Genomic DNA, 13,628 nt, shown 5'->3' on the forward strand with positions numbered 1-13,628 from the left:
TAAGCATAAGTCAAAGCATTATAGATTTTTGTACTTACAATAATTTGTTCAATTGATATTGAAGTGGGACATCTACATGAAAGAAGAACCAAGGACGAGGAAGGGAGAATTGCGGACGGAAATAGCAAACATGCACTCATGTAGTAGTTCGGAAATCCAACTGCTGACAATGATTGTTCAATGTTCAATTTTGGCTATATGATTTGAGGAAGAACCGTATATTGGTGAGGGTTTTTATTTTATGCTTATGCACTAGACATCCCGTTAGCATGCTTATGATTATTATTTATTTAGTTATTTTTTTTATATTGAGTTTGCATTAAGCACTTTCATACAAAGTAATTTCTAATGAGCATGGTGTTTTTTTGTGTGTTATTGATTTCATTTCTATTTCGTATATTCTGCATCATAGCTCAAACTAATTTTTAATTAGCATAATTTAAAATTTTACAGTGAAATTTGAAATAACAACTATCAATTATCATTATTGAAATGATGAAACATTACCAAGATAGATGTGAAAAACTTAAATCTCTCTAACATTTACTATTCAAATATTGATAAAACACATTTCCAAGCACCCACCTAATAAAAGGACAAATATTGAAAATGAAAACCTAACCCCACCTCCACCAGAACCACCAGCCTTTTCTTTTCTTGTATTTCAAAAACACCTCCGTGGCCCCACCAGCCACCACCCCACTCTCAATCTCAATCAACAAAAAAGATCCTACTTTCCCCTTTTGCTTTCCCTTGCTTAAACTCACCCCTATTTTAAAGCTGCAATGATTCATTTGGTTTCTCCTTCATTACTTCAATTTTATATTGGGTGTTGTTTGGCATTTGAAATTTTGAGATGTCGCACCTCCGACCTCCGCCATCACCGCCACCAGAACCGCCATCCGTGTACTGTACGCCTTCGCCACAATCGAAAGCCACCACCCCGTCTCCCATGTCACGTATTTTCATGTCACGACAGCAATCATCCGTGAAACCATCACCTCTAACCAAACTCGTAGCAACGCCAACCATGGGCATGGAGTTCCCTTATGAACACATCACATCAAAAGCACACGATAGGCTCTTGCTAAGAAGACACCGCCACACGAATCCAGCTATCTGGTGCAGCGCGATTATATGTTTGATCTTCAGCCTCCTTGTCATCTTCTTCGGAATCGCCACTTTGATCGTTTTCCTCGTGGTCAAGCCAAGAACGCCTGTTCTCGACACCAACCGTGCAAACCTCAGCGTCATCTACTTCGATGCACCTGGGAATTTCAATGGAGATTTCACTTTTATGGCAAACTTCTCAAACCCTAACAGGAAACTGGAAGTGAAGTTCGAGCAGTCTGTTATGGAATTGTTATTCGAAGACAGTGTGATAGCGACTCAATCAATCCGGCCATTCAGTCAAAGGCCAAAGGAGACAGGCGTGGTGGCAATTAACTTCGTATCGAGCTTGGTTACTCTGCCACCAAATTATGCAATGGAACTTCGAAAACAGGTATTGAACAACAAAGTTTTGTACAGTGTGCGAGGGACTTTCAAAGTGCGCGCAAGTTTGGGAGCGATTCACTTCTCTTATTGGTTGCACGGGCTTTGCGACCTGCAAATCACCAGTCCGCCGTCAGGTTCTCTCATGGCTCGAACCTGCAAGACCAAGAGATGAACATACATACATACATACATACATATATCAATTATTGAGATCTAAATTAACTCAATTTAATGATGATATGATATGATGCGCATCTTATAATTAGTTAGTTATTCAGGCAAAGTTAGAGGAGATCAAACCACAATTAACGGTTGAGCAGTATATATAAGATGGATGGATGCGTTTTATGTATAATCATTGTATTTTTTGTAGTTCCATCGGTTGCAAACTAACAATTACTGTATTGTTATTGTATAAAACACTAAATTGTGTCAAGGGAGGGCCATTCTTTGTTTCTAACAAACGTGTTTGATCTTTATTGCAAAATAACCATGCAAGTCGTTTAAAACAGCTCAAATAATTTTCTAACAAATGTATTTTATTTATTTACACTTCTGTAGCAAAGTGACAATTTTACTTGCTAAACTCCAAAAAACAAGAAAAACATGTCAAATAAAGCCAGCCACTCTAACCAATGTGTTTGTAGTTTCATTCCAGCCAAACATTCTAAAGGAGCCTTCATGGCTGAATCGTTAAAGCGAACGAAAAAGAATAATTGCTGGATATCATTTTTTTATGTTAATACTAGGTACGTTTCAGGGCCGTGCTTAGCACGACGCATGGTTGGTCCAAATATTCATTTTGGTCATGGGTTAGTAATTGTTTCCGTAAATCGTTTGTTGGTTAGTTTTTAACGAAAAATGTCATAATTAGAAAAAACGAAAGTACAATGTTATGAAAATAAAAATAATAGAAAAAGAAACTAAATTTTTAGAATTTCATGGTTTTATTACTAAGAATCACATCGGTCATTTATGTCCAACCACATCATACTCAGAGCATCGGGAATGTTGATGTAGTCTTCAACGGAGAGAAAGTGGCAGCGATGGTGGAATCACTGTCCTAAAACATGGTGGAGAAGGCAGATGCAGAAGCTTTGACATATGTTCTCCTAAAAGATGGCCTGCAAAAACTAAAAAAATATAATCAATTAAGAAGAAATAAATATCAACTTTGTTGACAATTATATGGCCTCTCACACATATTTTCTAGTAATAATAAAGGAACACAAATGTGTTAAAGAGTAACAAAATATTCTCCAAAAACACAACACCGAAAAAAGGGTAAATTACAGAAAATAACCCATACTTAATTTTTTGACGGTAATAACAACAATGAACTTGATTTTTTACCTATAAAAGTAATGTACTTATAGGTTACCACTAATATGGGAATCATACGTCTATATCTAACTTGATTAAAAAGTTGACGAAATGATTAAATTTGAAATATTAACTGACAAATCAAATAAGGATCGACCATATACATGGTCAATATGTACCTAAAATATCCAAATGCATGGAATAGGAAAATATAACCACTTGCTCTTAAAGATTTCAAGAAATAAATATCAGATATATTTTGAGGTACGATCTAGTTTAATCGAGACATTAATTTTTTTTTTTTTTACCAAAATAGAAAGATTGAAGAAGTAGCATTTTTTTCTACATCGCCATCATCACCCCTGCCGCCTCCAGCTGATGCTTTAATGGATGTTTTAGAGTCATGGACAAAGTTGTTGGTGTCTCCGTTGGTGGTGTACAAACTAAATACGCAACAGTATTTCCTACCACTCTAGGAGAGGCTCGAGGTGATATCCATGTGGCCGAGTTTGAGGTATGGCCAATTGGTTCATCCATATTATCGAATCGAACGTATTGGGATCAATCAAAGCACTTCATTCTTTAAAGAAAAAAAGCCTGTGGAGGCTTGGATATAAGTTGCTTAACGTTTCACTGAATTCTTCTAATGTTTAGCTTCACTTAAAAAAGGAGCAAATAAAAGTTAACAGGATAAAAAAACAGGGCCTTACAGTGGAATTTCTGGAGTCTTTGTATACACTTGTTCACGGGTGTCTTACTATCTTTAGATGACTTAATTTATCTTCATCCAAAAAGATACTCATCCATCTATACAAAGAAACAAAACCATCGTTCAAAATATTATATGAAATAAAAAACATATTTGCTGACAACAATCTTACAAAAATAACTAATAAAAATAAAATCAACTAAACTTAGCAATTTTTATCTTCTCTATTTTTTCTTACTAAACATAGTCCAAAAGTTTTAACATTACCAAAAACTTTGTTTCTCTAAGACTACTGACACCATCAAAATCTTAACATAAAGAAACTTGACAACAACAATATAAATACCTCAGCAACATCAAGAACATGCTTATTTACCAAAGTATGAATATATAGGGCGAGCATTTCAAATTACCAAATAATAGCATAAAAAACTTGACAACATCAAACGTTTTTTATAGCAGAAAGAATTGCAAATTACTAAAGAATCTAAATCTAATACTTCTTAGTACCACCCTCACCAATTCAACACCAAACTAAATCCATTGCAAGAAATGACAATTTGAAATTATTTACCAGTGAAATACATGTATGGTCATTTGGTGGGCAGGTTTTACTTATAATTTTAAATTAACAACAAAGAGAAACCTGACCAACACAATCGATCCATACATTTGAAAATAATTCTAAATGAAAAAAATGTGTCACAACTCATGAGGAAAGAGCAATGAAATCTCAATGAAACATATAAATTGTGAGCATTCATTATATATACGAAGATAATGTTTAGAAGATTCATGTTGAGAAGTTCCAAGATCATTTAATTATAGATACTAAGATACAATTGTGATCATTCATAATTTTAGACACTTCCCAACGTGGATAATTAAACAGAAAAGTTTGAAAGAACATAAGAATTGTGTGGAAAACAAAGGAAAAGAGGAAATAAAGAATATACCAGGCATTTTATCACAAAGGCAAAGGGAAACAATGAGTTTATGCCAAGTTAGAGCAAATAACAAACCTTCAATACAAATCAAGATCCTCATTCTTCACAAAATGAGCCTTTTTCTGTATATTTAGTTATTTCCACACATACTTTATTGCACGATGTCAACTCTCGAAATCAGGAACCTGAGAATTCAAACATCAGTTGCATAATTAATAATTTCTTTGTTTACATATTGAAAATAAAAATATAAAAATCAAACCTGGAACAAATTCTTCATAAGGTTTCTTGAAAATCCAGCAAATGTATCTTGAATCTGAACTTACAGAGCCCTAATCTCCTAAACCATCACAACAAAAGCAAATAAGTACTGAAATTGAGATTGGTACGTACACCTTTTGCACCGAAAACTGAAATTGAAAAGTTGTTTTGTCGTGGGTTAAACCAGCACTACCAATCTTCGTCCCACAATCACTCTCTTGACCTCCATCTCCTCTCACTGCCTCTTTACCGATTTCAACATTGAATCAAACTCATAATCTTCATCTTGTGTGAGAAAGGTTGAAGAAAAAATAGAAGAAAAGTTAGGGTTAAGGGTAAACTGACCTTGAATGCAAGAGACTGTTGAAGAAGATGAAATTGATCTTGTTGTTTCAATCTGAACATCCTGCAATGTTAGAGAGGAACCATAAACTACGACTCATCGACTTCATCTACACCATCACTTTCAATTTCATCACCAAATTTCCAAATACCGGTTAAATGAAGAAGGAAAGAAGAAAAGAATAAAACAGGACACTGAAATGCCTTCGAATTGCAACTGAAACGGTAAGAATCGTAGTGTGTGAACTTGATTCGTTTGAAGAAGGCGGATAGCGGTGCAACTGAAATCGTGAGGATGGCTCGGAAGGTGGTCATCTGAACTGTATAAATGTGATGCACACAATAGGAGAAAAAAAGTGGTGGACGCTTCAAACATAGTTTGAAACGGAAGAGGAGACGAAAAGAGAAAAAAAAACGTCATGCGATTAAGACCCGTGTGGGCAACGAGATGTAACACCAAAATGGTCACATCGTCAATGGTGTTATAACACCAAATAGGGAAATGGGCAACATGTTAGTGTGGGCAACGAGATGTAACACCAAAATGGTGCCACATCACATCGTCAATGGTGTTATAACACCAAGTAGGGAAATGGGCAACATGTTAGTATCTTGGTATGACATCAATTTTCTTTCCATTTTATAATTTATTTTTTATTTATTTCGATTTTTTTTTAAATTTAGACAAATATTTTTTAAATATAACATAATAAATAAAACATAATGTTTAAAAATTATAAATAACAATTAAAAAATTTTAAAGATTAAAATTAACATAAAGACTAAATTACACATAATATCCAAAAACAAAAAAAGAAATAACATCCAAATTCAAAAAAAAAAAAAATACAACGCTATTCGTTATCGTTATTGCCACTTCGCCTTCAGCACTCCAAAAGCACGTTCCACATCCTTACGTGCTCCTTCTTGTCTTCTCTTAAAAAATTTGTCTCGTTCTTCAACCGGGTGGCGGAATGCCTTCACGAATGTGGAATACTGAGGATATATTCCATCTGTAAGGTAATACCCATATTTGTATTCTTTTCCATTCACCATCAAAGGAGCATCCGGGGCTTTTCCATTCAAAAGATCGTCGAATATTGGCGACTGATCAATAACGTTGACGTCGTTGTTGGAACCCGCAACCCCAAAAAATGCATGCCAAATCCATAAATCTTGAGAAGCGACAGCCTCTAACACCAACGAAGGTGATCCGTGATGACCACTTGTGTATTGCCCTTTCCATGCTACCGGACAATTTTTCCATTTCCAGTGTGTGCAATCAATGCTTCCGATCATTCCGGGAAACCCATGGCGTTCTTCATGCGCCGCATACAATTCTTGCAAATCATGCAACGAAGGTTTTCGCAAATACACGTCTCCAAAAGTTTCAACAACACCCCTTGACAATGTATACAAACTCTCTCTTGCGGTTCTTTCGGACATTCTCATATAGTCGTCCATGGTGTCGGGTGACTCCCCCATAGCCATCAAACGAATGGCCGCAGCACATTTCTGCAACGTTGTAAACCCTCGTCTACCTCTAGCATCATATCTTAATTGAAAAAATTCGTACCTAAATATAAATTAACTACAGTTTAAAAATATATCGCATATGTTGTAAAATTAAAGAAACATGTAGTACATTTTTATTTATTTTGTATAAAAGTATAGTAAACAAACGATACCAGCTTTCCAAGGCGTTGGTGATTCGTAAGAACACATCCCTACTCAAACGAAATCTTCTTTTGAAGTCCTTCGCCCCGTATACACAATTATCCGCAAAGTAATCGCGATATAGATGTTCGTGTCCTTCCTCGCGATTTCTGTTTAACATCGCACGTCTTGTTAGTAGCGGGGCTGGGTCTGGTTGTAGCAGGTCGGTAGTGTAATAATGATACATCATCCTAAAGAAAATATCGTCATCTGAATCATCGGACGAGTCGAAAGGATCCATATTTTTTTTGAAGATAATTGAAAGTATGTAGAGAGGAGAAGAGAAAGTGTGTGAAATTTTTTATAAAATGGTAGGTATTTATAGGGTAAATTGTTTGTTTTTTAATAGTTAAATTTTTTTTTAAAACCGTTGCAATTAAAACGTTTGCAAACGGTCAAATTTCCTTCGTTTCATCCAGTCGTGACGCCAACGAGATCCAATCTCGACGAGTTGCAACGAGCAGGGGGGGCGGTGTTCCCCCCGTTAAGACGTCGTCGCCATGCGCCACGTCACCGGCGTTACATCTCGTTTGGCCCATACCGATTGCTCTAAGAAGACGATAACAATATCAGGTGATCGTGTCCAATGAGAACACGTCGTTTCGTCTCACCTGCTCTTAATCAATTTGCAACAACAATTTATTCTTCAGAGAAACCAATTGTGTGTCATCTTCATCTTCTAACAAAATCGAAAGCAAATAAAATGAGTAACTTACAATGCAATTATACAAATCCTTATGCAGAATATTTTGCATCTATTACATACTCAAATAAGGGCTTACAATAATCTGCAAAGAACAAGAAGAAAGAAGGGGAATCATGTATAGATTAAAGATTGTATGAATCGTAAGCACCTATAGAGGATAGAGACGAACAAATAATCGATGACATGTCATCCCAAGCCGATAGATTTTAACGACTGCCAATGCATGAGTTGGCATTCAGTTCTCTCTGTTCATACAAAAAATTTAAAGAACGCTTGAAGGTCGTATGGTTTTCCTTGAGAGAGAGAGAGAGAGAAGTGAATAGAGGTGTCTAAGGCTGGAGGGTGTGGGGTGCGGTTTCAGCTGATGTGGCACTGAAACACGGCCCCCTCTGTGCGGTTTTGGAAGTGCAGTTTGAGAGTGTGGCAAAAATTGGGAGCGTTCCCTTTCTCTCTCTCTCTTCCTCTATCTCTCTATCTCTCTCTTCTTTCTCTCTCTCTCTCTCTTCCCTAACTCTCCACCCCTTGGGTGTTGTACAAAAATGCGGTAAAAGGAGGGAGTGTGGCACCACTCCCTCCAGTCTAATCGACCTAATCTTCTAGAGTGAAGATAGAAGCGGTGGTGGATTACAGGTAGAGAAAAAAGTCATAAAACATTGGTGAAGTAGGTGGTGCAACATAAGGTAAAGGGTTGAATCTGCATAAGGTAAGTTGCATCGTATGAAGGATGGGTTACGTGGAGTATTAGAGGCGTGTGGATATTTTCTGCTCGAACAAAAAGAAACAAAACTGAAATCTCTTTCTACAAAGAGAAATAGGAATAAAAGAAGTGGAAAGTTGTTATTTTCCGATTGCAAGCGCTCCACAAAAGAAATCGGGATGAAGAAAGAAAAGAGACAACATGGGATGGGGTGATAGTGGTTTAATCAGAAATTTGTGGCGGAGATAGGATAATGGAGCAGACAAATTGAGATAAAGCGGTGATGGAGATATGGAAACCCCGATTTTTTACAGAATTTACTAAAAAAGGATTTGAAGTAACACATGTAGTGGATTACAACTGTATATTGGGAAACCGTGAAATGAAACCAGGTGTCCCAAACGTGTCTTAAGAAGGTTGAGGCAGAAATGACTCAGATTAAAGAAGAGGAACCAAGAGTTCGCCATCTTCTCTTCTTTACCAAAAATCCCCAAAATTCAAACTACAATCCTCAAAAATCAAGGAAAAATCCACAAAATTCCTCCTATCCCACTTTGCTTAATTATTAAAGCACAAGGCTAACTTTTATATATATACTAGGGAAATCTGCAGACCGTGCTAAGCACGACCCAGTGTCATCTTTTATTATGTAAAAGATTTATTATGGTATTTGTTTACATTTTAAGTCGAGAATAGTAAGAGTAGTATTAACATGTTGATTTGGTAAAGTTTTGTGCCATGTGTTTTCTATTTAGTCAGGCATAGATTAAAAAAAGGGGGAAAATACAAGGGGGATTACATGTTGTTTCGGCACATTAAGACGACAAAGACTGGTTGAGGTAGCATGATTGGTTTTCCTGTTTTATATAATCAACATGAGGTAAGATCATAGAGGGTAACATTGGCAATTACACGAACAATAGTAACCCTTGTTGAGAAAATGATATGATTTTCATATTAACATCCTGAAATGACCAAAAAAGATATGCATATATTTAGAGAAGAATCATATGTGTACACAATGTTTATTAATTCTATTCTTATTTTATAAATGGCAATGTAGGTTTCTTATTATTGTATTACTGTTTCTTTGGCTTGTTGATGATCTTACACAGGCACATCCGAAATTAGCGGCTGTTTTAATATGTTTATGGTCATGCTGTAAAAAAAGTGAAGTTAAAAACGACTTCAAATATCAATATAAAACTTTATTTGTCTAGTTGTGAAGTTGTCACTACTCGATGTTGTGATAAAAAAAATTACAACCTTTGAAAGCAAACCGCAAAATCTTGCAAATAAATATTTAGTGTGTAAATTAATGCAGTTCTTTTTCAGAAAAAATAATACCAAATATATAACAAAAAGGTATTTGCCAAAACAATAAGGTATTTGCCCTGATCCCAACTGTCCATAAAAATCTTGTGATTTCCCCATATCCTTTCTATCTGATGTCTGTCTACAAGTTATGAGCTCGATCATCATTAACAGAATCATCATGCATCATGAGTCGGTGTTTATGAATTGTTGCAAAGGGTGATCTGCAGTATGGTTGCATAAACAGAGTTAAGGTGACCAGTTTCTTTGCAGATGCAACAAACATGCACTAAGAAACTTATATGTAAGGAAATTCTTACTCTTTTGCTCTGCTAAGCATAATTGTTAATAAGTTAAGCTTTTTATAAGTTCTTGTAATGACTTTTTTTTCTTTATAGTGTAATGTTATAAACAATTAAAATATGAAAAAGATAAGTAAATGTTCATTTCAACCGTTTCCAATCAAATGGAAATTAAAAAATTAAAGGAACTTTAATGTAAGCACCATCCTCGATCTATAACAAAACTAAATAAATCAAATAGCTTCGAAAAATTTAAAAAAAATATATTGGAAAACTCATGCAGGACATTAAAGTTATAATTTTATGCCGAAATCTTCAAAACCCTGATGCAAATAGAAAAAGATTATGAGACTTCAAAATTTAAACATGAAATATATAAAGAAAACATCAAAACTTAATTGTTCCAAAAACCATGATTTTGTTCAACAAAAGCATTGGGATTATTTGCATTCACATCGTTTCTGATTCCACCACCACCCATACATGAGAGCATTTGAACCAAATTTAGACACCTTGTTGAGGGCTTCAACAAATCAGGACTCCAAAAGTAAAAACTCTATCCAAAAATTTGAATTCAGATTTTCTAATTTACGCCTCATGATCTTTTGTAGGAGTGGTTGCTCAACCTTTCCACATATAATTGCATGTGGATAGAAAAACATATAAATTAAATACAATAATAATATATTCCCTAAATCATTATAGAAAACAATTTTGAGTTATATGACATCAAATAAGAGTATGTAAGAGCACTGTAACAGTCTAGGTCTGATTTAGCATAGAATGCAATGGAATTGAGGAGAGAATGGAATGGAATTACTTGTAACTGAATGATTACAAAGGAACCCTAGCATTCTCAATAAGAACATAGTTCTAACAATCAAACAATTGATACCTAACCAACTTCCAATACCTCTTATTTATACTAACCTAATAACTAAAATAACAAGAGAAAAGGCCTACAGAACCCTTAACCCAAGCGTTGACATGTTTACTCTCCTATTATTTCCATATCTAATCCATATCTGAGGTACACCAAGCACACAAGAAGTTGATTTTCTCATAGTTACGACACCTTCATGAAGAGGTAATTGAGAAAACAAGAAAGAAAGATAAGATAACAAAATTTAATTTCTAAATAAATATGAAGCTCACGAAAGATAGTCCTCCATGACAAGATCTTGAAAAGGTAATGCAAAAAAAAATCCCAGGTTCCTAATAGATGCATAAAAAAGAAGAAGGTTAAGTTGAAAGATCAATCCCTTAATCTTAAACTAAATCGGCTTAATTTCTGTAAGTAATAATACAATATTGTTACCTCATCTCATTATGCAATGATGGAACATGTTTGATTAATACATCCAACGTCCCTGACATTCCCATCGTCTATAACAGAAAAAACATACATAAATTTCTATTAGGATGATAATAAATTAAGAATATTGATAAAAATCGAAAAAAAAACTGGCAAAGGACCAAAGCTTACTACACTATCCTATAACCCATATTCAGAGGTATTTAGAGATGGCAAAGCAAAAAAATAGATTTAAAATTTTTATTTACAGTTAAGTATTGACTTGGTATTCTTATCAAACAACTGGTGTGCATTGTTGCCCAGTGTCTAGTGTCTACGACCTAACTTCCAGTTAGGAAACATCCATAAAATGCTCTATCAAGTTTTTTAAATCATATATGTTGCTCATTTTGATGTGATTATGAGAAAAAAGACAACAACCTCCAAGCTTTCTATCCCTTCTTTGTTCAACAAATCACACATAGATTCATGCATCCCAAATACAAAAAACTTTGCCCTTCTAAGTTTTGAGATGAATCTTAGTAGAGTCTTTATGAATAACCTCGATAGCGAAGGCTTGGAGTGACTTTCCAAGTGTGTGTTCTATATAGTATAGATGAAACCGACTCAGATAAATTGAAGAGGCTCATGAACGAGTCGCTTGCTTCTTGATTAAGTGTCACCGTGCAGAAATGAAGAAAATAAAACATAACAAGATAACCGTACCTGCACCAAGATTAGAAAGAAACCCAAAATTAGGCTTTGATGTGGCCAATTCTTTAAGCGTTAAGAGAAAACACAAAAAATTGAAGAAATCAACAACGAGAAACTTTAAACCAGATGGAAATCAAGATACAAAAAAGTATAAACTACTGACCTGTGGAGGAGAGCAAATCGATTTGGAATCGGAGAAGGTAGATGTAGATGTTGGAGCGATTAGTGGTAATGAAGAAAAGGAGAGATGATTGATAAACGAAGAACGGGGGTGGAAGACAGAAGTTATTTTATGATTTCGTTTATTATTTTCGATATCAATTTAAAACAGATGATAGATAAAACAGTGTGCATTGGTAATGAAGAAACGCATATGATAGTGGAGACCAGATGTCATTCTCTCCCTACCTCTTCGTAGAGGGACAAATATATGACAATACTTGTAGCATAATCCAATAAAAAAAATGGACCATTCGACCAGAGAAAATCCGACCCAACATAAGAAAACGGATTCACTTTTGTCTTTTGACTTTAAAAAAATCCCAACAAATCATCAAAATTCTACTAAGCATATGGCTTTATATATATATATATATATATATATATATATATATATATATATATATATATATATATATATATAAAGATGTAACTATTATTAATGACAAAATTATAATAACATAAATATTTAATGTTCTGCTTCCATACTTATTTCGAAAAGTTTTCAACATTTAAATACTTGAAAAAACAAATTACACTGATTAATCATTTGAGATATGAGGTGTCTATACCCATTACCTAATAAACAAGGAGTTAATGACCTAGGAGGGTAACACACTTTGGTCTTTGTATCACATTTAGTTAATCATGTTTTTTTCGTACACATTTGACATGTTCAAAATAAGATAATATGACTAATAATTACCGATATTATTACCTTATTATGAACACGTCAAACAAGTTTAATGTTCAAATGTGTACGAAAAAAAAAGCAGGGTTACCTAAATATTGACAAAAACCAAAGTTCATTACCCGTTTTGGTAATATTGGGTTCTTTATGCTAAGTGTAAGTGGTCATAAGACGCACTGACAGTGGCAGATCTAGGATTTATATAGGTTGGCGGCACAAAAATATATTCAAATACCAAACTTTTTCGGGTCGGGTCAAATGGTTGATGACATATTAATCATTGACTACTAATTACAAATTCTAGAAAAATATATAAAAGTCCTTTTAATTGAGTTGGGGTAATAGCCAAATAGAAATCAAAGTTAGGGATGATTTTGGGTAATTTACAAGAAATGGACTAAAGTTGCAATTATGAGCAAATATAAGGACAATATTTGTTGTTTTCTCTATTATTTATTGTTTTGCAATGATGATTTTGCGTAATTGTGTCTGCTTCCATACTAAAACGATAGAAGGCTTCAATTTGTATAACCCGATAGAAACAATTGGGGCCTAATCAATAAAATTACTTTTTTTATCCAATCTCAATTATCACGTGTAGAAATTTCCCTACCATGGGGGGTATCTGCCCCCACTCATCTCTACCTGTGTTCTCCCCTGCATACTGATGTGATATAGAATCGGCTATCAGTTCTTTATGTGAGATCTGGAGTAGGTGTCGTTAGTAGGTTTGTCACACCCTGTCCGAGGCGGCGGAACATGTCGGGTTGTGCAACTTAGTTTATGGATCACATGCAATTGAATATATAGCACAAGTACAACAATAACAAAACAATGGTTGTATTTCACCTTGAAGTTTCAATACAAGGTTCTTACAGATAATAATAGAGTACATG

General features: G+C 34.6%; 2 protein-coding genes and 1 long non-coding RNA gene across 8 annotated transcripts; 1 reads left to right on the forward strand and 2 right to left on the reverse strand.

Moving 5' to 3' along the window:
- The first annotated feature begins 744 nt into the window (after window positions 1–744).
- On the forward strand, window positions 745–1,933 carry LOC145115333 (uncharacterized). Its single transcript, XM_079051607.1, has one exon. The coding sequence runs from the start codon at window positions 857–859 to the stop codon at window positions 1,667–1,669; it is 813 nt and encodes a 270-aa protein (XP_078907733.1). The 5' UTR covers window positions 745–856; the 3' UTR covers window positions 1,670–1,933.
- A 408-nt stretch (window positions 1,934–2,341) lies between these two features.
- Window positions 2,342–5,476, reverse strand: LOC145115334 (uncharacterized). Of its 6 annotated transcripts, none has more exons than XR_013711506.1 (6): window positions 5,083–5,476; window positions 4,739–4,981; window positions 4,552–4,661; window positions 3,531–3,627; window positions 3,129–3,417; window positions 2,342–2,621 (listed from the first exon to the last, which is right to left on the reverse strand). It is a non-coding gene; the product is annotated as an uncharacterized LOC145115334 (long non-coding RNA). The 6 variants fall into 6 exon arrangements; XR_013711505.1 differs by having other exon boundaries at window positions 2,342–2,630; XR_013711507.1 differs by lacking the exon at window positions 3,129–3,417 and having other exon boundaries at window positions 2,342–2,630; window positions 5,083–5,143; window positions 5,232–5,473.
- A 470-nt stretch (window positions 5,477–5,946) lies between these two features.
- LOC145117083 (uncharacterized) lies at window positions 5,947–11,197 on the reverse strand. Its single transcript, XM_079053388.1, has 2 exons — window positions 11,133–11,197; window positions 5,947–6,655 (listed from the first exon to the last, which is right to left on the reverse strand). The coding sequence occupies exons 1-2, from the start codon at window positions 11,195–11,197 to the stop codon at window positions 5,947–5,949; spliced, it is 774 nt and encodes a 257-aa protein (XP_078909514.1).
- Between the last annotated feature and the right edge of the window lie 2,431 nt (window positions 11,198–13,628).

Source organism: Lactuca virosa, chromosome 5 (genome assembly GCF_052849685.1).
Source record: "Lactuca virosa cultivar CGN04683 chromosome 5, Lactuca_virosa_CGN04683_v6, whole genome shotgun sequence".
NCBI classification, from domain to species: Eukaryota; Viridiplantae; Streptophyta; class Magnoliopsida; order Asterales; family Asteraceae; genus Lactuca; species Lactuca virosa.

Coding starts and splice junctions, on each gene's coding strand:
- LOC145115333 (XM_079051607.1), top strand. CDS start 857: ATGTCGCACCTCCGACCTCCGCCATCACCGCCACCAGAACCGCCATCC.
- LOC145117083 (XM_079053388.1), bottom strand. CDS start 11,197: ATGGGAATGTCAGGGACGTTGGATGTATTAATCAAACATGTTCCATCA. Junction 6,656..11,132: donor TCATTGCATAATGAGATGAG/GTAACAATATTG, acceptor ATTTATATTTAG/GTACGAATTTTTTCAATTAA.